The sequence below is a fragment of the Micropterus salmoides genome, unplaced genomic scaffold (assembly GCF_014851395.1).
Source record: "Micropterus salmoides isolate LMB-PRFRI ecotype aquatic unplaced genomic scaffold, ASM1485139v1 Ms_hic_scaffold_4, whole genome shotgun sequence".
In the NCBI taxonomy this organism is placed as follows: domain Eukaryota; kingdom Metazoa; phylum Chordata; class Actinopteri; order Centrarchiformes; family Centrarchidae; genus Micropterus; species Micropterus salmoides.
This window is the reverse complement of record NW_024043372.1, coordinates 28,677,639-28,703,183: the sequence shown is the minus strand read 5'-3', so window position 1 is coordinate 28,703,183 and position 25,545 is coordinate 28,677,639. Positions and strand designations below refer to the sequence as shown.

General features: G+C 43.5%; 2 protein-coding genes and 2 non-coding genes across 4 annotated transcripts; 1 reads left to right on the top strand and 3 right to left on the bottom strand.

The window, feature by feature from the left end:
* Positions 1-31: 31 nt before the first annotated feature.
* ubap2a (ubiquitin associated protein 2a) lies at positions 32-14,461 on the top strand. Its single transcript, XM_038696666.1, is given in 29 exon segments — positions 32-628; positions 912-1,010; positions 1,700-1,837; positions 3,364-3,441; positions 3,651-3,761; positions 5,951-6,113; positions 6,261-6,341; positions 6,426-6,489; positions 6,959-7,056; positions 7,236-7,294; positions 7,384-7,454; positions 7,735-7,918; positions 8,070-8,340; positions 8,464-8,762; positions 8,998-9,224; positions 9,385-9,664; positions 10,120-10,159; positions 10,269-10,399; positions 10,401-10,431; positions 10,744-10,796; positions 11,362-11,668; positions 11,787-11,878; positions 12,097-12,147; positions 12,248-12,341; positions 12,429-12,845; positions 13,033-13,137; positions 13,229-13,296; positions 13,412-13,603; positions 13,682-14,461. Coding segments are annotated over 27 exon segments (3,759 nt in total). The 5' UTR covers positions 32-628; positions 912-1,010; positions 1,700-1,741; the 3' UTR covers positions 13,778-14,461.
* Positions 14,462-18,791: 4,330 nt separating this feature from the next.
* Positions 18,792-24,793, bottom strand: nop56 (NOP56 ribonucleoprotein homolog). Its single transcript, XM_038696340.1, has 12 exons — positions 24,659-24,793; positions 23,873-23,962; positions 23,682-23,796; positions 22,968-23,132; positions 22,535-22,733; positions 22,076-22,263; positions 21,530-21,681; positions 21,232-21,332; positions 20,374-20,522; positions 20,037-20,158; positions 19,620-19,736; positions 18,792-19,357 (listed from the first exon to the last, which is right to left on the bottom strand). Exons 1-12 carry the CDS (start codon positions 24,659-24,661, stop codon positions 19,019-19,021), a joined length of 1,740 nt encoding a protein of 579 aa, XP_038552268.1. The 5' UTR covers positions 24,662-24,793; the 3' UTR covers positions 18,792-19,018.
* LOC119887018 lies at positions 19,819-19,884 on the bottom strand. Its single transcript, XR_005441599.1, has one exon. It is a non-coding gene; the product is annotated as a small nucleolar RNA SNORD57 (small nucleolar RNA).
* LOC119887022 lies at positions 21,778-21,897 on the bottom strand. The gene has a single exon (XR_005441603.1). It is a non-coding gene; the product is annotated as a small nucleolar RNA SNORA26 (small nucleolar RNA).
* Positions 24,794-25,545: the final 752 nt, after the last annotated feature.

The window sequence follows — 25,545 nt, the reverse complement described above, 5'->3', positions numbered from 1 at the left end:
TGAGGGATGTCTTTCGCAATTTTTCTGGTGTCTTGTTTCCCGGCGAGCAATGTCGGGATGGGATTGAGCTCCACTGCGAGGCCCTTTTCTTAAGATTTAATACAGCTAACGCTATGTTGTTAGCAGGCTAGCCTGTTGTGTAGATGTCGAGGACAAGCCCGGTGTAACTGAGGCTGTCGTTAGATAACCCCGCGGATCTATAATTACACATAAGACCAGTTCGACGGTCGTCTGCTGTCAACTTGGAACAGATTTAAATAGCGTCATTAGCTACGGCTAGCTTCACCCCCACCGTTTGTTCAGAAACAGTGTAGTGTCAGCATTAGCATGCCAGTAGCTAGCTTGAGTTCATGCTAGCGGGGACAAAGGGATTCTAGTACTAACAGCACCAAGTCGGTCAGTCTTCAGTCTAAAACGACGCTACGAGGATCGGATTTGTTTCTGGAAGATATGCATGTCAACCGTTAACGTTATCGAGTAGTCCCATATGCAGACTCAATAAATAAGTAACCTAACAGCAACGGGCTAACGTTAGCATTGGTCCAAAACAACGCTCCGCTGCTTCGTTATTACTAAAATAAATTGTGGCTCAGTTAATTGACAGTTGGGTAGACGTAACGTTACCCAGGTAAGTTAGATGTAAATGTACGTAAACACATACGTGTCAGTTAACAGATATTTGTAATTTCTGAGTGGTCAAATTAATGTGGAGAGTCAACGTTACTGCAAAATTGTTTTGTTATTGTTTGTGTCTAAGACTGTCGACATTCATAAGCGTAATGATATGTCAATATTTAATTTGGTGAATAAAAATTGCTGCTGCTGCCTCGGGTTTCTTAGTTATAAAAATAGATCTTTACATTTTTTGACTGAAATTGCATTTAAAGCCAGTTCGTCCTTTTTTGCATTAGCTTTGTTCAGTCCAACAGCCAATGGCAGCAGTGCGTTTTCCATCGTCACTCGGGCGCTTGAAGCTGGATCGCTATTGTTCTCTGACATAAAACAAATGGGTCAGTATGGCTATCTGGAGGAATCACTCTAGTAATGGATCCTCAGTATGTTTCGACCCTGCATGTGTATAAGATTCAGACTAATATTTGACAAATAAAAATTATTAGTGCTTGGTTTTCGCTATCATACACACTTTGCAGCAAGGTACAAATTGTACAAGACTCCGTTTTTAAATACACAGAGCAAAATACTGCATTTTACTGCAGTAGTTTATGATGTTGTGGTATGTATGTATGTAGCCTATGCATATACACACAGACATTATTATCTTGGTTGCTGCACACTATCTGGCAGTTAGAGGCCATGTGGGGTCAGGGTGTGTTGTCATTCTCCTCACACACTTGGTGGTCTGTGCTGTTTGTAAGAGGACACTGGGCACTCTCCCTCCTTGACCTAGATTTTCAGTATAGCTGTTCTGTCACCAGGCCAACTTTATGTCTTAAAGCCTCCATAGGGGCAGTATTTATGATTGTGCAATTAGGCTTATCTCTGCTCACAGTCACACATTTCTGGTATTAAATCTGTATTTCCTTCTATGTATGCACACATGGGAAGTACTGAGGCTCTCCTGTAACCAACATTGCAAACGAACTGACTGTGTGTGTGTTTTTTTTTTTTGTTTTTTTACATAATCGGTGGATTTAACAACTGTTGGATGATTCTTCTATTTTTCTTGTTTCCTTTGCAGATTTTTCTATTTTGTACATACAGAGTTTTGTATATACTGTATATGATGAGCTCGCTGGGCGGCGACAAGGCCCGGGGCCCTCGGGAAAAAGTGCTGCCTGCTGCCGCTCATACATCACAACCACAGAAACAGATACAGGTGAGCCACCGAAACCACATGAACATGAAAACGTCACCCTCCTCTCAGCCACACACTATGCAAGCAAACCTCCCTTTTTCAGGCTACATATTACATTGACTTTTAAAAGTGATAATAGTAATAGTTGATGAAAACCAAGCTAACAATTTCATTAATCCTTTTTGGTACACCTATACAATTAAGCTTTTGTCAAAACATTTCCAAGAGGTGTTAATTCAGCTACATGTTTATTACTGTGGTTGTAGTTAGTGGTGGTGTGGACTGCATTATTTTGAAATATGTTTCTAATATTCTTCCCCCTTCATGTTTGTATATGTGGTGAGCAAAAGATGAGAAAAACCAGTAACACTTTCTATGACGCCCACATCCTTAGTGCATTATAAACATACTTATAATTCATTATATTGTGCTTATAGCAATGTATAATTATAGTTCTAAGTGCACATAATAAAAAAAAAAATATATATATATATATATATATATATATATATATATATAAATACATAATGCTTTACAACAATAACACATTCTATAATTATACATTGCTATAGCACAGTATAACGCATTGTAGGTATTAGGGCTGCATGATTAATCTAATCGCGATGTCATCTTGTGCTATTACATAACTGCAAAAAAGGTACGATTTAATAAAATAGAAAAAGTGTGTGAGAATCTCTCTTATCTGTGTGCTGTGCAGTCTGCTCATTAGCTGCGCCCACATCGGGCTCTCACATGTGCCCCTAAAAACAGATAAGACTACGTGCAATGAGAGAAATGATTTATAGGCAGTGTGCGAGTAACTATTAAGACAACAACCTACCGTAACCCCCTTCCTCACCCCGCCGCTAATCGTTCAAAACATATTTGGCCACCGGAGCACTGAGAGAAATGCCGGTGCCTCGGTCGCTCTGTGACAGAGACAGAGAGACGTTGTCAGCAGCTAAAGCGGTAAGACAGAAGAAAACAAGGACTTTTCATAAAGCCAACGTGTCAGTCACTTTTCGTCAACCGACCAATCACAGGCTGGATGGGGCGGGACATTTAAAAAAGGTTTTGACGCTCCCCTTGTTCTCTTGTACATCTGTTTTACTTGTTATTGTTATAAATATTGTTTATTGTTGTTCAATTTGAGAAATACACATTTCAATATGTCAGTATTTTGCGCATTCCTTGATAATTAAGCAAGTAGACTTATAGTACCTATTATTAATTCTATTGTAATCGAATCACAATCACAAATTGCAATATTGTCCACAATGTACACAAAACAGCCCTAGTAGGTATGCATTAGTTTCATAGAAAGTGTAACATACGTATAGTTAAATTAATAGCTCTTTGACTGCGTCAGTCAAAACTGAACATTATTATGAACATTATTATTTTGTAAAGGTAGAATTTATAAATGAGCTGTTGTATTGGATTTCATGACATTTTTCAGGTGTGCCTAATTAAGTGGCCAGTGGGTGTTTTTCCCTTTTTTCTCCTATTAACCAAAACCTTACACTTGGTTGGTCTTTGTGTTGCAGGCTACTGCTGAACAGATCCGGCTCGCCCAGATGATCTATGACAAGAATGATGCTGACTTTGAGGACAAAGTCAACCAGGTGAGAAACAATTTTTCAGTCAGGCTGGGCTGTCACATTCTTCCATGACTTCAGTACTTTATGTGGACACAAGGAAAATGCACAATTGATGCTGTGAGTTACGCCATGACTTGTACTGTCATACGGTGCAAAACCGGTGCATTTTGTCATCAGTATACCTTTTGTTGACTCCCAGACATTTCTAATATGATAAGTGTTGCTTTTACCAGCTGATGGAGGTGACTGGGAAGAACCAGGATGAGTGCATGGTAGCGCTCCACGACTGCAATGAGGATGTTAGTAGAGCCATCAACTTCCTCCTAGAGAGCACCTCGGACATGGTAAATTACATTGCATCTTATTTAATCTCATATTGAACAATTTATATACATTGTCGTACTATAAGAATTTGCTATTTAATCTACTGTAAATAGATTTATTTTGTTTGGAAGGCAAAATATGCAGCAGCCCCATACGATAATTGTTTTTACCGTGATGTGTGATTTAAATTTGGGAAATGTGCACATCGTAAAAATAATTATAATAATCATTCATTCTTTAACTTTCAAATTGTACTTGCGCTGCCACTAATCAGATAGACCGTTTTCACAGCAGACGTTTTTCTATGTCACAGTAAGAAAGGCACAGGTGTAATTCATAACCTTAATGATGGCAGAATTCCATTTATCTCAGCTGCTAACATGGTGCTGGTTTTGTGCATGCTGGTTCACTGCCATGGCTTAAGCCTTTTGCGCAAGACTGGAAGTGTGTAAGTTGCTGTGCCACGCACACCGCGAGACCTTTGTCAGGACTGTGTACGAGTGTAAAGACTATTTGACTGACATCTCAATGACTCTTAGTTGAGTTGGACCTGTTAGGGCCGGACAGCGTTTTATCATTCATATTAGTACGCGGAATCTGACGTCACAAAATTCCTAGTATAGCACCGGCCGACTTCAAGCAGAGGTCTGTCACTGTGAAGATTTTTTTAACCATTGTAGATTAACACCATGTCTGCACAGGCTGTGTAGTGAAAGCAGCATGTCCTCCATCAGCATCTACACAGGATGTGTGTAGCCATCCGTGTTTTCAGCAGCACTCAAAGCCCAATACACTTTCACTTTTTAAAACACATGTAAAGCGAATGTAAGCTTGTGAAGACCATTGTATTGATTAAAATAGAATATCTGCTGTATCAGTTATGTGAGATAAATAAGTGAAAAACGCAGCTGAAACACACTGTGTAGACAGCCTGTCAGACTGCAAGAATTATAGAAAGATATTTAATATCTCCATTTATCTCAAGAAAAAATGAAGCATTGCTTCACATTTACGCTAGATTTCAAGTTCTAACATGCTCAGAAGATGAACAAATGTGAAATGCATTCAGTTTTGCTGTTAATGATAATAATAATAATAATATTAGGGGGGAAAAAACATTGTTTGGCACTATAATCTGTCTCTAAGCTGTCCTTTGCCACAGTGACTGTCCTCTTTAATGAAGACAACACTATTGTACACCATGTTTTCCCTCTCCTGCTCAGAAAGCAGTCAAACAGGCTACCAAATGTCTGGCAAACACTTTGGTGGTGTTCTGCCTGTGTGCTGCGAGTGAGAATACCAGCCAGCACAGATGGCGAGGAGAGGCTGTAGGGCAGGGCAGCCAGCCAGACAGCTACCCATCGTGTTGTTTTGATTTCATGGAAATCCAAAAATAGCAAATCGCTGGTTTTCCCCTTTACCTGGAAGTGTCTACTGATATGATATATAATGCAACCCTCTGCTACATCTGCTTCTGCTGTATTCTTAAAGATATTAACTGTCATAAACAAAATGAATGGTTACTGAGTGAGGTTTCCTATGCTGTAAGAGTAGGTATGGCATAAGAGAAGAGTAATTCTAAACTATTAAATGAGTAACACAGTATGTCCTGTGAATGTTATTTGCCCTTAATTTCAATCTGTCATTTAACATTGAATATCTACCAATTACAAGCCGTCATATGATATCTGTTGTTCTTATATAACACAGCTGCATAATGCACACTCTAGTACATACTGATGGTCAAAAAATAGCCCGCTTCACAGCCTTTCTGTAACTGTTTCCAGAAATGTTTCTATAGTGCCCTGTAGTGTTTGCTAGAGTGTCTTTATCCTCTTGAACAAAATACACAAGTTGAAATGCCGTTTTCAACCAACTGCAGAACACCAGAGTCTACTTCAACATGGTAAAACTGTGAAGTGTCACTGAAATAAAGGCCAAGAAGAACATATTTTAAATAAAAGCTGCACTGCCTGCTTGCTTACTTCAGTAGCTTTATGTCAAGTGTTGATAATCTTGTTTGACTGTTGGCGATAGTTTTTAAGCTAGTGCAATAAGCAAACACATTAAATATATGTGTGTGTGCTCTAGTTTCACTAATCCTGCACCTTGTTTAATTTTGTTGTTACATGTTTTAATTAATTGTTTTTTTTTTTGTTTTTTTTATGATTATTTCTTTACTGTCCTTCCTTTCCTGTTCTGTGTTTAGACCTCATGGGAGACGGTAGGGAAGAAGAAGCCCCTAGTGAAGGAGGGTCCATCAGAAAGCAAGGAGAACAAGGAGAACAGGGAGAAAAAAGGAGAGAGGGAGGCTAGCAAGGGCCGTGCAGCTGCCAACCGCAAGGGCAAGGTGGCCAGTCGCAGCCGACAGGGTATGGCGTCCAAAATTCACATGAATGTAGTTCAGAGTCCCCCATCTCTTCTGTAGCTTCGTCTGTTTGATTACATCACGCTGTTATTAATGTGCCGCCCCTCCACACACTCACACACTTTTTTTTTTTTTTTTTTTTGACAAACAGCACGTCCAGAGGAAAATGGCGTGGAGGTGACTCCAGTGGACAGAGGTTCAGATCGAGGTCGGAGGGTCAGAGGTGGCCGAGGTGAGTATAGCAGCACATTAACAGACCTGTCTACAGGCCAACACTTGAGTGGAGGTTGTTCAATTTTGTATGAATGTTGTGCAGGAGCTGGGGGTCGAGGCAGAGGCAGAGCACCAGCAGGAAGCCGGTTCTCAGCCCAGGGCATGGGGTATGGTGTCAACACTCACGCACACTCGCAGTGGTTTTCACATACTTTTAGGTGAAAATTATATATTACCCGAGTGTTTTTCAGGCCGGGAAAAGATGCATGTGGTTTTTGTTTGTTTGAGTACAAGTGGTGCATTCTTCCTGCAGCTAACTTTGTGATGTGTTTGCTCTTAAAAGATTGTGAGCCTTTAGTCACCAGTCCCCTTCAGATGTGATTTCTGAATAAATTCATAAACGTGGTCCACCTAACCTTCTACACAGCACCAAAAACCCAAAGGCTGAAGCAATAAGTTGTCCCCTCTTCCAATGGAAGTTGGCCTAAATAGTATAAATAATAAACAGTTTTACCCCAGACACTTTCTATTGGGGAAACAGTTATTTTAATCTGATTCTACACATGGTCAACCACTCCCTGCCCATTTCATTTATTGCTGCATAACTAAATAAACCTCTCCTTGACTCTTCCTCAGGACGTTCAATCCTGCGGACTACACCTCACAGGCTGGGACAGGGACCACACAAACTGAGGTGTGGGACACGGTGGCCAACAACAGCACAGATGGGACAGGTGAGGTCTCCAGAGCAGATATGCGACTCTTGACATACAAAGGCAGTTCTGTGGTAGACAAATATATTCAGTGTATTGAGCGGACATTACTGTTTAGCTCTGTGTATTTTATGAAAATTGTACATACGCTCATCCACCCTGTTCTTGAACATTGTGACTCATGATTGGTTGTCCTGTAGTTGCCTGGAGGAATACCATGGAAGACTGGACACCTGAGGACTGGAGTGAGGATGTTAGTGTGAGTTGACACAAAGGAGGAGTCTGTCAATCACAGTAAAATGTTTTGGTTCTCTATTTAAAACACTTCATTCTCTTGTGTTTTTGCAGCTCTCAGAGACCAAAGTGTTCACCTCCTCATGTGCACCTGCTGCTGAGAATCACATCACACCTGGGCAAAGGTAAGTAACTGCCATAACACTCTTATTGCAGTGTAACAAGGCGTTTTTGGTGGACCAAGGTGCTTGGTGCTTGGTAGTTTCAGTTCACTCTACTGGTAAAAGTCTGTCAGCAAAGAATTAACTTTTGATCTTGGTGGTATCTTTTTATGTATCGTAAAATTAGGTTGGCAATGGAAAGTCAATGTCAGAGAGGATTTACAACATATTACATTTTCAACATTTGACTTCGCATGTCCTGCATCCATTTTCTAATTGACTTTACCAACTGTTTCTGTGTTAGTCTGGACCTTACCTCTCTACTGCAGAAGCCTGTGGGAGGAGGAAGAGAACCACCTTCCTCCTCTTCCTCTCAGAGTCTGGTCTTCACCAACTCCCACCACCACCAGCCACCGCATCAGCAGCAGCCGCAGCCGCCCCCTATCCGCAACGCCACCAGTAGCACAAGCTACGCTCATGCTGCTCTGGTAAGACTGTCCCTTTTAATACTCTGCACCCTCTGCTGTTTTGTTTTTTTGTCATACACATTCCTTCATTTATCATATGTAAAAAAAAAAAAAAAACAAATACACAGAAATAACAAACTGTGATTACACTCTCTCTACCTGTCTTTGCCAGTCGTCAGTTCTGGGAGCTGGTTTTGGGGACTTGGGCCAGATCAAAAGGACTCAGCCCAGCGCTGGAGCTCAGATACTGGAACAGCTGAAGGGTCCTGGCTTGGGTCCACTACCCTCATCCCAGGCCGCGCCACCTGCCAGCACCCAAGGAAGCAATGTCTCCATTGGCCGACTGCCAGGCTTGGGAGCACCTGTGCCTCCACCCTCCTCATCCACCTGGGACATAAAGGCCTCAGAATCCAACACCACGTCGCTGTCCTCGCAGTTCAGCCGTAAGTGTTCACGTGGGGCGGTCACGTATGTCTGTGTTTGTCACATGTATTGCAGGCATGTACGGTTCATATACCTGTTTCTAAAGTCCTTGTTCTGTGCCTGTGTGTCTTGTTTTCTTGCAGGTGAGTTTGGCCTGCAGCCTGAGCCTTCTCTTGTATTGAGCCAGCTGGTTCAGAGGCACACTGGCCCCTCCCTGCCTCTGGCACGTCAACCCAGTCCTCCATCACAACAACAAGCGCCCCCTGCTTTAGCCTCGCCTGGTCCCCAGCACATCAGCACGCCAGCACAGGCAGGCCCAGTAATGGCTGGTGCTAAACCTCCTGCCCCCAGCGCAGGGCTGGACCCTCAGGGCAGCAGTACGCCACAGCAGCAACGGGCACAGCTCAGAGGCCAGAAACGAAGGATACCTCCCACATCGAAGGTAGGGGACGCATGTTGATGGACAGAAGGTTGCAATCGCAATCTGATGCACTCCGATGTGTCTTCTCTTTAATTACGCTTTTAATCTAAATGTTATCTCTGTGTGGGGCTGAGATTTTGCGTGATTGTCAAGGCAACAATGCATGCTATCCTCTATAAATGACCAAATACAAGTAGTTATATGAAATTCATATCATGGTCCTGAAACCTGACTGTCTTTCCCTCCTTCCTGGCAGATCCCCTCCACAGCGGTAGAGATGCCAGGCTCGGCTGACGTCCCCGGGCTAAACCTCCAGTTTGGAGCGCTAGACTTTGGCTCAGAGTCGGCATTGCCGGAGTTTGGAGTTGTGGACAATTGCGTGAATGTGGCATCAAGGGAGTCCACGCCGGCCTCTGTCCCAGCACCACCTGCACCAGGACCAGGGACACAGAGCCAGACAAGCCTGTACTCCAAACCGCTCAGGTACTAACACTGCTGACTGATTAGCATCTCTTTAGAATATATGTTATTACAGAAACAGATATAAATACACAGATATAAAGCAACATTTATGTCCTAATATATCAAATTCCGGATCTGAGCTAATTCGATGTAATAACTTGTTCTTCTTTGCTCCCTGCAGTGAGTCGCTGGGAAGTCCTCTCTCCGTTGCCCTGCCTCTGCCCCTCTCCTCATCAGAGCCAGTATATCACTCCTCTTCAGTGGCGTTGCCCAGCCTCCCTCCTTCCTCATTAGGGACTGCCAGCTCCACCAACCTACCATCATCTTCATCAACCTCAACCACCCCTCCTTCTGTACCCTCCTCTCACTTCTCCACAGTGGGCGGAAGTTACGATGGGACCATGCCCCCTCACACACGACTGGCCTTTTCCCAGAGCAAAGAGGCCACAGGGCCAGTCATGGTGAGTAGAAATGGCCAAGAGGAAAGACTGATCCTGCCTTTTACTGCTTACTTACTGCTTAACTGTTGACTGAGATGAGAAATAGTCCAATTTCAGATATTCCTTGAGTGGGGAAAAATGTTGTTGTTCAAGCTGCAAAGTAGACGACAGCATCACATGTCTGTGTCTTGTATAAACGGTGTGACACTGAGAAATTGCAGATCATAAGTCACAGGTTTCACAAGGGTCACCCTCGTGTAGGGAAACTGTCAGACCGTGTGAACTTAGATTGATTTAACTGTTTTGGCAGCAATTCCTGACCAGAAGATTTTCCCATTGATTTTCACCTCTTTTATATAGTGAATGTAGTCATCACACAAAGTCTTGCTTGTCCTGTGTATGTTTGTTACTTAGATATGGTAGTGATCTTGATCTGTCAGTATTCCAACACTGAGCTGCATTTTTCGTATTTCCAGAATGGTCTCAATGGTGTAAGGACGTCTGCTGCTTTAGACAGTAAGTTACCTACTACTGATTTATTTGTTCAGATGTCTGCCACCTTTCTTACGCTATGCTGTTTTGAGTCTATTACAAATAAAGATCATTTCTTTCTTTCTCCTCTCAGCTTCATCAGCGTCCTCCACACCGAAGCCAGAGTCGCCGTCTCTGAACATCAGCACCAACGGTGCCTCAGCACCCTCCTCCCACTTATCATCCACACTGCCTGCACACAACTCCAACCTGGCACCGGACTTGCCCTTCAGCCAACCAGCTCAATGCACTCAACAGGTAACCCATATACACATGGCAGACTGATGACCACCTTTTAAATTCATTGCAATGTTAAATTTACTAGCTCTTGGACCATGTTTGGGAGCATGAATTATATCTATATTTTCTAATGCAAATGTATTTATGAATATATAATGATACATTAAGAAAGTGTTACTTTGTTAATGTTGAATTGTCTCTTGCATCTATTAAAAAATTAAGCTTGATAATTAAATTGAGGAAGGATGTACAAACTAAAATATTGTAAAGTTGTTATTGCCACAACACTACACTGATCATTACTCCTTCCTCTCTGCCTTTGCTCCACGGCCATGTCAGCAGTCATTCCTCAGTTTCGGCTCTGGGCTCCAGCTCTCTCACTGTAAGTACCTGCCTTGTCTTCCACAGGCACGATGGCTCTGTATTATGACTTATCCTCTGTAATGATTGGCAGCCACTGCATGAAAACTGCATGGTTTCAGCATTGTCAGTCAGTCAGTCTTCCATTAGTACATGCTACCATGTTCATGCAACAGGACACTGAATGGTACTAAAATTAAAATCACTGCCACAATTAAAGGGATTTTAGTGCAAGTTTGAAGATAGAACAGGATGGATCATAAAAATGTAATTACTTGACTTACAGTTATACATTCAAATATTCCAGCAATGGAATTGGCATAAATATGATCATATTTCAAAGCTCATACTCCATGCAAGTATTACAGAGGACAATTAAAACATGATTAATGGCACGGAAATATGGAGAATAATGGACCAATGCCACCTGGGTGTCCACAGTGTAGAAAAGGTTAAAGACTCCTGATCTGCAGTATATAAATGCCAGTACACAGACAGTGCTTGCATGTATTGCTAAATGAAATCTGAAACGGACTAATTTCAAATTTAACCCATCTCCGCCTTCCTCTCTGTCCTTACAGACACAGTACACCAGTGTGGACAGCAGCAGCATTAACTCTCTGGCTCCATCCTCTGGCTCTTACACGTCATCACAGCCCTCCGTCTCAGCGCTCCACTCGAACCACATCAGCAGCAACAGTAGCAGCATCAGCCACCTGGCCAACATGCCCAACATGGGCAACATGAGCAGCGTAGTCGGCGCTATTGCCGGCACTAGTGGAATTCACTCTGCTGCCGCCACCAGCACAGTGCTGGGACTTGGCTCCAATGGAGCTACTGCCACTTCCAACCTCACTGCACCACGGACCACAGCCCTGCTCTCCTCTGCCACTGGTACACACAACTCAGACACTGGGGATGTTAATGTGTGATTGGTTGTTTTCATTCATTGTAGTGCTCCCACGATAATACAAAACATATGAAAGTGATGGTAATTGTGTCGTTCTGACAGGTAAAGCTCCTCCTAACCTGTCCCAGGGAGTGCCTCCTCTACTGCCCAACCAGTACATCATGGGCCCAGGGGGGCTGCTGCCAGCATACCCAGTAAGTAGCCCCTCATGATCTAGAGTCATTGTAGTGTACTTGTTTAGTTCAGTTGTTAGCTGTCATGAAGTAAAGATCATTCTGTACTTCTGCCAGTGATGAGTCACTTGCAAATCTTGAACGCCCTCTCAGAGAACCAATGGAGATGTAGTCTTTGTTTTCAGTTACTATATACATAAGTTTTTATTTTGATATATTTTGCATTTTGTGTTTCACAGCAGATATATGGCTACGAAGACCTCCATATGCTCCAGTCCAGACTGCCAATGGTGAGCCTCAGCCTTGGGACAGCACTTGATTTCTTCTCTAGTCTTTTTAGCTTGTTTGGTTGCTGTGGCGCTTCTCCTGATCCCCTTCTTCCCCTTTTAGCCCTCGTTGCAGGATTACTATGGAATCACATTCCCTGGACCCACAGCGACTCTCTCTGGCAGAGACGGAAGCATAGCCAACAACCCCTACTCAGGTAAAGCACCTTCACCCTTTGCTTACCTTGTTGAAAATTTAAAAAGAAAAGTGTTTGTCTTCAGCTGACACCTCTCCTGTTTGGTAGGTGAAGTCACAAAGTTTGGCAGGAATGACTCCACCTCCCCGGCACCCCCGACAAGCCTTGCGGCCCCGCAGCCTCCCCAGGGCCAGAGCCAAGGACAGAGCCAGACCCAGCCTCAGCCTCCTCAGGCCCAGCCTCAGCCCCAGGGCCAGCCACAGCACCACAACAGTCAGCAGGCTTTTCTGCCTCCAGGCTACAGCTACACAGGCCTGCCTTACTACGCTGGGATGCCCGGCGCCGTACCCAGTGCTGCTGCCTTCCCGTATGGCCCCACCATGTTTGTTCCTCCCGGGGGCCCAGGACCAGCCTCAGCCAAGCAGCACAGTATGGGCCTTGGTCTGGGAAATCCCTCGGCTAGCCCGTTCCAGCAGCAGACACAGCAGCAGCCCAGCGGCTACGGCCAACACACTTTCAGCTCAGGTTAGTGAGCAACACCAATTAATTTATGTTTAAAAAAATATATATATGTTTACAGTTAGGAAATTCATTTGATTCTGGGTTAAGTAATTCCCCAAATCTTATTATTAATAATGTTGTTGTGTGAATTTTCTTTCACAGGCAATAGTGTGTATTGTTTGAACTCTGAAGTTGATGTTTTCCTGTCCAGGGTATGAGGAGCTGACAGCAGGGCCAGCAGGAGTGGACTACAGTAAAGGATACAACTCCTCCTCACAGGCACAAGCCAAATCTGCTGCTACTGGGCCCGGGAAAGGTAAGAAGGAAAAAACACTCAATGTTTCTAATGTTTTTAAAAAGGTCTTTCAAATTATAATGTGTTAATGTTGTTGCTGTCTTTCTGCTAGGCGTCTCAGTGACGTCCAGTAACTCGGGCGTGCCAGATATCAGTGGAAGTGTTTACAATAAGACCCAGGTGAGCCTCAAACACCTCAACCCCCCCAACCCACTCTGTAGTCTGTATAGTTGGTGCTTATACTAATGAGTAATTAAGTTTTGAGTCTAATTTGTCCTTTATCATCCGACTGCAGTCTTTTGATAAGCAAGGATTCCATGCAGGGACCCCTCCTCCCTTCAGCCTGCCATCGGCACTGGGGGGTCCAGGGCCTCTGAACCCTGGAGCAGCTCCTGGAGGCTATGCACCAGCCCCGTTCCTCCACATCCTGCCTCACCAGCAACCGCACTCACAGCTGCTGCACCACCATCTAGCTCAGGATGGACAGGTAATGCTTGCAGATATTTTTCTGCTATTTCCCAGGTGGGAGTTTGAGATGTTTATACGTATGTCTTTCCATGTTCAGGGTGGTCCCAGCCAGCGTGGCCAGTCCAGCAACCTGCAGCAGAAGAGCCAAGTCAACAAGTCGAGCTACGGCAGCTCCCCCTACTGGGCCAACTGAGATAGCCACATCTACAGAGGGGTGTGCGCGTGGACAGACACCAACACACAGCACCACACCTGCTATTTGACTGACAAGATCATAGAGGGACAAACCATTTTACAACACAAGCTAAAACACACACTACCACCACCCCCCCCTCCTCCCCCCCTTTGCTCTGTATATCCCCTTTTCAAATTTATGGCTGTTGTATGTAAAATATATTTATGTATGTATTTATACAGTATATATGTATTGGTAGGACATAAAATGTGGTTTTCTGCATTTTGGTTTTTAATTTCGAAGGACATTTTATTTCAAAAAAATGTGGAAAGACGAGAATGCTAAATCATGGAGATGAAGTTGATGAATATACTTGAACACAAGCATCTTGTGATATGGATTTTTTTTGTATGCATACATGAATTCAGAATGATGTACATAGATTCTACACATCATTTTCACGGCAAAGGCCTTTTTTTATTTTAGATGAAATACGTTTGTAACTTTGGTCTCCCGCATCTGTGAATCCTTATATTGAGGGTGACTTGAGTTGATAGCTTGATTTTTCTTTTATTTCCCTCCATCTGTCTATCATTCCTCAACTCTTAGTAGTTGGCTGGTTTGACCAGCCAGGCCTTGGATTTGATGTCATTTTAACATTGGTTTAATCCCTGTTGTCCAAATTAAAAGTTATGAACAGTGTGTATGGGTCTGGCATCAATATTTACCTATCACATTGTTTTTCAGACCCACAAGGTTTTTTTTACTGGTAGCATGAGACGGTTCCTGCAGCCCATTCAGGTTGCACAGGTAGTCCAGCTCCTCCAGGATGGGACATCCATACATGCTGTCGCAAGAAAGTTTCTGCGTCTCCCAGCATAGTCTCAGGATAGCATGGAGGAGATACCAGAAGATGGCCATTACACTAGTAGTGCTGGACAGGGCCGTAGAAGGTCATCAACCCAGCAGCAGTACCTTTGTGAGGAGGAACTGGAGGAGCACAGCCAGAGCACTACACAATGACCTACTGGCTACTGGTGTGCATGATTCTGACCAAACTGTCAGAAACAGTCTCCATGAGGGTGGCATGAGGGCCTGAAGTCTTCTAGTGGAATCTGTACTCAGCCCAGCACCATGAAGCTCGAGTGGCATTCACCAGAGAGCACCAGAATTGACAAGGCCGCCATTGAGAGCAAGTTCCCACTGAGAACATGTGACAGACATGAAACAGTCTGGAGATGCCGTGGTGAACATTATGCTGGGAGCAACATCATCTAACATGACCTGGTTGGCGGTGGACAGTGATGTTCTGGGGAGGCATATCCTTGGAAGGTCTGCTGTTAGGTACCAAGATGAAAATCCTCAGAGCCAGTCAGACCTGACACTGGTGCAGTGGCCCCTGGGTTCCTCCAAGTGCAGGACAATCCAGGGCTCATGTGGCCAGAGTGTGTAGGCAGTTCCTGGATGATGAAGGCATTGACGGCATTGACTGGCCCTCAGTTCCCCAGACCTGAATCCTGAAAAAGTGCCACAGACTATCCGGAAGCTCACTGATGCCCTTATTCAGGTCGCCTTTTGCCCTCAGAACTGCCTTAATTCTTCGTGGCTTTCAACAAGGTGCTGGAAACATTCCTCAGAGACTTTGGTCCATATTGACACGACAGCATCACGCAGTTGCTTCAGATTTGTCAGCTGCACATCAATGATGTGAATCTCCTGTTCCACCACATCCCAACGGTGCTCTATTGGATTGAGATCTGGTGACTGTGGAGGCCATTGGCGTACAGCGAACTCATTGTCATGTTCAAGAAACCAGTTTGAGAAGATTTGAGCTTTGTGACATGGTGCTGACTGCTGGAAGTAGCCATCAGAAGATGGTACACTGTGGTCATAAAGGGATGGACATGGTCAGCAACAATACTCACTTATGCTGTCACTTTTAAACAATGCTTAATTGGTACTAAGGGGCCCAAAGTGTGCAAGAAAATATCCCCCACACCATTACACTACTACCAGCAGCCTGAACCATTGACACAAGGCAGGATGGATCTGAATGTCGCAGCTGAAATCCAGATTCATTAGACCAGGCAACGTTTTTCCAATCTTCTATTGTCCAATGTTGGTGAGCCTGTGTGAACTGTAGCCTCAGTTTCCTGTTCTTAGCTGACAGGAGTGTCCCCCGTTGTGGTCTTCTGCTGCTGTAGCCCATCTGCTTCAAGGTTCGACGTGTTGTGCGTTCAAGAGATGGTATTCTGCATACCTTGGTTGTAACGAGTGGTTATTTGAGTTACTGTTGCCTTTCTGTCATCTCGACCCAGTCTGCCCATTTTCGTCTGACCTCTGACATCAACAAGGCATTTTCATCCACACAACAGCAGCTCTCTGCCTATTTTCTCTTTTTTGGACCATTCTCTGTAAACCCTAGATGGTTGTGCGTGAAAATGCCAGTAGATCAGCAGTTTCTGAAATACTCAGACCAGCCCAGCTGGCACCAACAACCATGCCACGTTCAAAATCCCGTTTTTTCCCCATTCTGATGCTCAGTTTGAACTTCAGCAAGTTGTCTTGACCACATTTACATGCCTAAATGCATTCAGTTGCCACAGGTTTGGCTGATTAGATTTTTGTGTTAACGAGCATTGAACAGATGTACCTAATAAAGTGGCAAATCAGCCATAACATTATGACCAACTGCCTAGTATTGTAATATTGTATCCACATGAACAGCAGGACCCATGGCTTCCCAGCAGAACATTGCCCAAAACATCACACTGCCTCCGCCTTCTTCCCAAATTGCCCCCTGGTGACATGTGTTCCTCCCATTCCTCCATGGTCTAGTTCTGATGCTTACATGCCCATTGTAGAGGCTTTCTGCGTTGGATAGGGGTCAGCACGGCACCCTGACTGATCTGCAGCTACATAGCCCACAACACAACAAACTGACACCTTTCTATCAGAACCTGCATTAACTTTTTTAGCAGTTTGACCAACAGTAGCTCGTCTGTGGGATCGGACGACACGGGCCAGCCTTTGCTCTCCAAGTGCATCAATGAACAGCTTGTTTACAATACCATACTTGGATCTGGGAAAACAGCTGTGTTGTTTCCAAACTAAGTGACACCTGAAGTAGTTCATGACAGGGAGATTCCCAGCTACTTTGGATGCTGTACATGGTTCACGTTTTACCAATTTGCTCTCATCTTAAAGCCGCCAGTAACAAAACAACAAATGGTGATCCCTCTTACATACATTGCTCCAAAGCCAGAGCTACTCTGACTACAAATCCACATGTCCACTCAAAGGATTGGTTGCATGTGATCCTTGTGGTTTTTGTCCACACTTTTCACTGGAACCATATTGGACAGAGAGATGTACAGACGAAGACTAGAACACTAGAACACTATTCTCCAGTCTCATTCATGCTGGCTATCTTAACTCCGGTGACAGCATAACAGCCTACAGCCTTTTGACAAACCAATTTTGCCTCTGTAGAGAACAATTTTCTCACCTTGCACATGCTGACATGATAGCTCATAGCACTCCCCGAAGGATACATGTTCAAATGTACATTTGGATAGTTTACCATATAACTTATCGGTGTCCCTGTCTTTGTTTTTATGTACTCATGGTTAGCAGTTGTAACCTCAACCATTCTCCTAATGGTGAGCAAATGTTAGGATGGCACACACAATATAAAACACGGTTGATATTTACTTGTGCGTTTTCTTTTTTTCATCCATATCTAACAGAACACCCACACATACGCTGTGCTTCTGTATGCATTTATTACTATTAATGAATTAAACGCTGAAGAAGGAGTAAATAAACTGTATGTCAGCTCAAACTTTTTTCTTCTTTTTCTTTTCAGAAACTGGCGCTTCTGGGGCCTCTTCTGCTGGCGCTGTCATGTTGTCTTTTTTCAGACAGAGAGCTTCCTGGTCTGTAAGATTTACAGCCCTCATTAAAATGCATTTCATTAACTGATTAGTTACTTTCCCCATAATAATAAATTGTGAAAGGTTTGGTAGAAATTGTATAATTCCTTGTGGGGGAATGAACAAATAAAGAAGTTACAACAAACAGTTGTCTTTGTGATATTTAGTAAAGTCAGAAAAAACAGAGAAGTTCTCCAGCTGGGGCAAAAGAGCTCAGACACCCTAGGGCGATTTAGAGTGTCTGACCAAGAGAAACAGAAGACTAAAACATTTGCAGGAGAATAACTGTCTACAAGAAAAGCCTTGAGCAACAGTGTAAGCTCTGTTCTCGCAGGAAAGGAGATACCCAAGACAAAACAATCTCACACATGTTTATTCCATCCCAAACAATGGTACAGTGTCATTAATAAGGAGCAAACTACATGAGGTAATGACACCTTCAGGATTATTAAAGGTCACGTAGAGAAAACCTATTTTTCCCACAACTCTCACATGGGCATGACCATCTTGAGGACAAATGAGGTGTGAGGAAAATGCCATTTCCTGATATGCGACTCTTTGGATGCATAGCCTAACTGTTATCAGGTTTTGCCCCTACTGTTGGTTATTGGTTGGGCTCCACTTTTGTCCCCCTCCCTCAGTTTGTGCTACTCTTTTGAGACAGACTGTTTTGCTACATTTTGTCAGTGCTCAACTCAGACCAGGTAAACAGTTTGCAGTAACCAGTAGTAAAAAAAATATTCTAATTAAGAGGATTATTGTTCTTCTGGTAAGGTAATGACATCTGGTTACAATGCAGGAAGCTCAGAGGCATCCAGAAAGCGGTGGCTGGACCATTGAATGTATGGGCTGGACATGGACACCATTGTTCTAGAGATACAGATGATCATGTGAGAACTAGAATCTGAATTATAATGCAGTTGGGTTGATTGCATTTCATCGCTACTGGCAGGTTCCGAAACATCCGACCAACATACAAAACATAGAACTGTTAATATTGATGTTTGAGGGCCACGTAAATCACAGAAGTTTCCCCAAGAGAAACTGTGCAATCAAAAAGAAAGCCAGTTTGAAACATTACTGCGAAACACTAGATGAGCCGTTTACCTGACAAATGGTTTATTGAGACAATATTTACACAAGTAATATTCATTGACTTCAAGGCACAGTTATAAGTATTTGTTGGCAGTCCAACCTGCTTTGATGTTGCTAAAGAAAAAGACTGAACATAAAGCTGCTTACATGAACTAGCTTCAGTTTAAAGTAGAAAAGAAAAAAAAAAAAAAACTATACACAAAAATAAAGATTCAGTCTTTGACCACATTCACTCGTCTGCGCTCTCTTTTTTCTTCTTTTTCTTTTTCTTTTCAGAAACTGGTGCTTCTGGGGCCTCTTCTGCTGGCGCTGTGTCCATGGTCTCAGTCTTTCGTTTCTTTTTCTTTTTGGCTGGAGTATCTGTTTCCTCAGCTCCATTATCTGTGGCAGGAGCTTCCTCTGCCTCGACCTCTACTGCCTCACTTTTCCGTTTCTTTTTCTTCTTTGCTGAGGTGTCTGCTCCGTTCTCGGCAGCAGGGGTCTCCTCTGCTTGGACCCCCATCTCCTCGGCCGCTTGTTTCTTTTTTTTCTTCTTCACGATGGAGGTGTCCGCTTCTCCATTCTCTACCTGCAAGTACAAGAAAATATCAGGTCAATGAAAATTAAAGTATTGATTTTTGTACTCTAACCCAAGCTAGCCCATACATGTATAGTATATACTTTAAGTGGCTGCAATGTCTGACTCACTTCAGTGATCGAGTCCATTGTTTAGGACCAGCCAATGGTTCTGAGTCAGGCTGATATAGCATGTCGTACACTGAGACAGGACCACATGTGGGTCAGATCTCAAATCAAAACATGCATGGCCAGATACTAAAATTAAGGCTTACCTCGGCATCGCCATTTTCACCGTTTGCCTCAAGGTCCTGCAACTTCTTTTCACGCTTTTTGCGTTTCTTTTCCTTCTTCTCCAGTTTCCGCTTGATCTCTGCTGCAACGTCAGTAGCCTTACATACGAGCAAAGGAAAAATAAATGTAGTTACTGTCAGGGTGAAAACCATACAGCTGATTGTCTCAAGAATCAATACTGTGTCAGGCTCATTAAATCAGTATTTACCCTCAGTGATTTCAGGAAGAGACTTCTCATCATTCACAGCATTGACAGAATTTAAACCTATCAAATAGCCATTCCAGATGCCACAGCAACAACTTTACTTTGAAAAACAATTAATCCTTGTCTTGTTGAGTGTACAACCCAGCTTCTCATACGCTGCAGCTTGAACAAAGTCTTATTTTTCTGAGCTCACCTCTTTTACAGCCTCTTTCATGACATCAACATTCTTCCGTGGCACGTCGCCCGTCTCATAGAAAGACAAGCGCTCTTCCACCTGCGAACGCAGCTTGTCACCAAACACGCTTGTGGGTACCTCTGTAAGAAATTAAAAAAAAATAATAAAAAATCACTAGGCCAGCATAAAATTACAGTAGGCTCATGCATCTCAGACTTCTGGCTTTGCTCAGAAAAAGCTTATCAACATCAACCCAAGGGTTGAATACTGTTGACGAAAAATATGAGCATCATTGCAATTGTGCCACATGACTGAAGCCAACATGGGCATTATTCCACAAGGACTAGCCACTCACCAGAGAAACAGTCAATGCGCGAAGCAATTGTGCACTTGTTGGCCAGATATCTGGAGATGCGGCCTTTGTTCTTGGCAGCAGCACGTCCGATGAAGGTTGAATGGAAGATTAGTCCATACTTGGGGGTGTTGCCACGAGTCTTCAGGGCTCTGTGAACATACAGCTGATTTCACATTCAGGATGAACAGATAACGACAGGTTTAAAAAAAAAAAATCATTCAAGAGAAGTCTAGGCCTGGGTGAACAGTGTTTTTCCAGTGATACGAGAGCTATGTTCACAGACAAAGAAATCAGGTCGAGGCAAGTGTGTTACCTCATTGGTTTCAGTAAATGGTTGTTTGGGGCCTTTGCCCCTTATTCCAGGTTGGCATGTGTAGACATGGTTTAACAATAACTGCTCAGCACCCTCTTGTAGAGAAACTGAGCAATGAAAAAAAATCCAATCTAGTTAAATGAGGTGCTTTGCATCTTTAAAAAAAAACAAAAACCCACCCAATATTTTAGGCTTCCTTGGAAATCAGTTACAGTTGTACTTTCTTCCAGTTTTTGTGCCAATTCGTCAAATTAAAAGCATCTCCGGCGAAAACCCATGTAGTGCAAATTAGTTTGTTTCCACTCTAAAATCAAGCATCTCAGGAAAAAAAACAAAAAACAAACAAGTCTGGCGTTATCTAGCTTTTTAGAATTTCTACCTCAGTGCTGCAAGTGGCCGCTCAGACTGTGGGGGTGCATTGGGCGAGAGGGATCACTCCAGAGGAGACCTCCGTTGAGTCTCCTGGTCACCCTGCTCTGCTCCTGCCCAGCCCTGCCATCACTGCAGCCACTTCTTTCCCCAGCAGGGAGGGGGTGCCCCAGTACCTGAACAGGGCCTTCTCTGCTCCCAGGATCTGAACGGTGGAGGCCGGGTACTTTGCCAGGTTGGTCAGGCTGCCGGCATGGGAGATCAAACGCGCTCCTACCTAAAAAGAAAAGATGGTGTCAAGTCCAGGTGACATACACAGAGCTCTAAGGAAGCTTTGGATGTAATCTGGGCACACAATTTAAGGACCATCAGCACCGGATGCGTTTGTCATCACAGAGATTCAGTGGATTGACAGATTTTGGTATAACATCATTGGTCCTGTTTATGTGAAATTGAACAAATAAGATTACCTACCACTTCTCCAATTAAGGCTGCTAGATTTGGTGCCACCTGGCTCATCTTGGAACGCAGGTACTCCTGCAGCTCCAGCCGGTAGGCGGCCAGAGACACAACACGATCAGAGAATCTCTCTATGTTGATCAGGTCAATAGGAGAAATGTCCATACCTGGAGAGGATCAGGAGACTGATGAGCAGAGGCATACTAGTACTCACTTTTATTTACTATCAAAACATTTATACTGGTAATCTTAAGACAAAGCGTCTTTGTTTCTCCCGACAGGATCCGCAGTGAGGATTTGTGCCTTCACTACAGGTTTATGAGAGAGTTACTGTGCCCCCCTGTGTTAGACACCAAGGACAATTATTGATCCATGGTGGGCAAAAAAGGGGCATGGTGCGGCTTTGTCATGTCCTTTTAAAAATGTTTGTCTGTAAACAACCAACTGCTGTACAGATGGGCTTAAAGATGTCAAAGATCTGTACAAAGTAGCAAGATGCTTTTACACATCTCTACATTTGTTTGTAGAAGTGTAAAGAATGAAAAAGATTCACTTGCTGACCCATGGAGGAGCGTGATGCATCCAGGATGGCCTGAGCCTTGGCGCTGTCCATCACCACTTCTTCTAGGCTCTCCAGACTTTCCTCTGACAACTCCTTCCGGTTTCCGATGAGCTGAGCCAGGCGACAGTACATTGAGTTGTCTGGCACGATCTTGATCAGCTCTGGGAAGTGGTAGCCATACCATTCACTGCAGACACAAGGCAGAGATTGTGAAAAAAAATATATACCCAAACAAAAATAAAATGCTACGCCACCGTGTAATATCCTGAGGCAGAAGCTACAAACTTTGGTAGCAACATTAATGGCATGCTTGGCGAGTGCCAGCATATGTGAACAAATGTCAATGGCTTCACTAGACAACAGCTGGCAGAGCAGAGGTGCCAGGGAGGATATGAAACCATTTTCCTCTTAACCCAGACACACATTTTGTTTTAGTGGTGTGATGAAGGGAACCTTACCGGACACGCATGGAGAAAGTGTTGATATCTTTGTCCAGCTGATCCAACAGAGCGATGGACTGGATGATCATGTTGTCGACTCTGTTGACATTGAACTTCACTTTAGCTCTGGAGTAGCTGTGGCCAAGACCCAGCTGTGCCTTGGAGGCAGCCTGGGCAGTCAGACCCTTCACCAGGGAGTGGAAGTGCAGACGCACACCTGACAGGACCGATAGATAAAGAAAGGGTTGGTTGGAGTTAAGTGTAACGGAAGCAGAGCAGCACATGATCAGTGGCTGTTCAGATTTTCAGTATGAACCTTCATGAGTTTCAGGATCACAAGATCACATCACAACAGGCCACATGATTTCTAAAATACTAGGTCTCATGTTCTCTAATCTCTACTTAAGCCCAACTTATGTAGGGTAAATAAATTAGAGACAAACTATCTCACCTCTGGTTATCTCTGCCACCACCCCACCGGTCTGGATCGATAGGCTAAATTCTTCTTGCAAAGCTGCCCCGATCTTTGCATCTGAAACGCCCAACACCGCTTTCTTCTTCCCAGACAGGGGCAGATTTGTCTCTAGGAACAACTTCAGGTCTGCATGAACCACACCTGCAAGTGAAGGAGGCAACGTTACCCATTTAACTGTATGCTAAATGTATGAAGTTCAAGATTCTGCAGCAAAGCCATCTGAAAGATGTGGCACTGACAAATGTGACTTCATGCAGTCAACTAACCATAGTCCAATCAGGAAAAATTTGTTTAAACTGCAGTCAAGTGTTCACACAAAGCTAAGTGAATTTGTCACAACACAAGTTAGCATAGATTTATCCGCACCAAACTCCATTCTGAAAGCAGGCACTTTTGTTGTTGCTTTGCAGACAGCATTAATTCAGACTTTACGAATCTGTTGTATGTCAGCAAGTTAGGAGGCAACTGTACTGACTTACATAAATTCAAATGATTCTGTAGCTAGCCAAATTTAAAAATGATGTCAGGTCCGTATACTCAACCACTGCTGCATTTCAAATGGCTTTCCTCAGATGTTCAGGGTTTACATTAGTTTGTCAGCACATTAACTCAGTGGATTGACAGATTATAAAACATCATTACAACTGAGGACAGCAATAGAGCCACAGTAACGCTAGGAAGTTAGCTTGCCTTCAGAAATGGCGTTCATGTTCTCCAGCGCAGCCTGGGCCGACTTGAAGGGGAAGAAGGCAGCCAGGCTCACCATGCTGTTGAACTTTCCGATGCTCAGCACGCTCTGCTCCACCTGAAACACAGCAACACGTTTATCTGTGCTCCATACTGAAAATAGATTGAAGCAGCAGCGAGGACAGAAGACCCACCTGAGGTAGCAGCATGCCTATGTCCTCCACCTCTTTGACGGCATACAGCGCGTAGCCCGCCGCGTGCTCGAACAACACGTGCAACAGCACCTGCGCAAGGTAAATGCATTAAATTATGGAGTTAGACAAATATTAGCACAAGCAACAATGAATTACCACTACAGCGCGTGTTGATCGATACTTTCTGTATAATGTGTTTACTGTTCTCTACATAGTATTAACCGCTGAGCCGCCCGTTATTTTTGGTAGCATTGTAGCTGATTTTACGTAGGTAACGCACGCAATAACTTACTGCATTTAAATGCAATATTTATGCATACAGGTCGATTCGTACTTCAGTCTAGTGGCCTAATACACTACCATAACCTTTTCAGACGCAACCACGCTGGCGTCACGATGAACCCACGTGCTGACCTGGGCCCGTGCGGAAACTGCTAAGCTAACTTCTGCTAGCAGCTAACGTTAGCCCAGAAACACTAAATAAACTAGTGTGGAGCGAAAAAAACGTACACCGACCTTCAACTGCATGACTGCGTCTTACAAAGCTGTGCACGTTTACTGCCTGTAATGGCAGTTTAAGTACTTAAATATATGCGCATATCGCAGCTAATGTTAGCCACACGGGTGGCTCCACTCGAGTTAAAGGCCTTCAACTGCACAAGAGTAAATATATGAAAACAGCCATTTCTACTTTTAAAGCATCGGTAATCTAAAAGAGTCTTGGACGGATTTCTACAATGCCAGCCATTGTAACAACGCCGAAAACCCCAACACTACTTTTCTTACCATGATGAGTAAATCTCTACAGCAGCACACAATCCGTGTCTGCTCAGCTCCGTCACCTCAGCGGAAAGACTGCAGTCACACGTTTCAGCAAACTGCCACGGGACCCAAGTACCACGAAAACAGCCTAACATCGCGAGAACTAGCAGAGAGCCTTCCCCCTTCTTCTTCTTCTTCTTTTTGTTTTATTGCAACCATGACTTTTAAAGGTAAAAATAGATAAACAAATAAACAAAACAAATAAATAGCCTAAAAAAACAAAAAGCTAAATTCTATTATATATCCCTATATTTTACAATATATTGTACAACAGCTTTCTGTGTATCCTTTACCCCATCTCCTGTTGTGCCTAATAAACCTTCAAGGTCCCACTTCCTTCCTGCCTGACTTATCTTTTGCTTTAACCTCATCCTCTCATCCATATTTTTACTACAGTCGAATAGTACATGTTCTACACTTTCCTTGGACCTACATTCTAAACATTCATCTGATTGACTTTTGCCCATTAAAAACAATGTTATATTTAACCCTGAATGATCAAACCTTAGCCTGGTTAAAACGCTCTCCTCTCTTCTGTTACTTGTAGTCACACCCTGAGCATTAATAGATTTTTGCAAACTGTAATATTTCCTTCCACTTTTATCCACATCCCACCTGTCCTGACATTTCTTCATCATATCGTTTTTGATTATCGCCTTAACTTCTCCTTTTCCAAAGGGTATATTTATGACATAGTTCATCCTGGTTGATTTTTTAGCTATTTAGTCTGCTCCCTCATTCTCTTTTATACCTACGTGGGCAGTACCCAGCAGAATCTCACATCTATCTGCAGTCTAAATAAACTTTGTTGGATTTCTAGCATTAAATCTTCTCTACTAGATTTCATATTT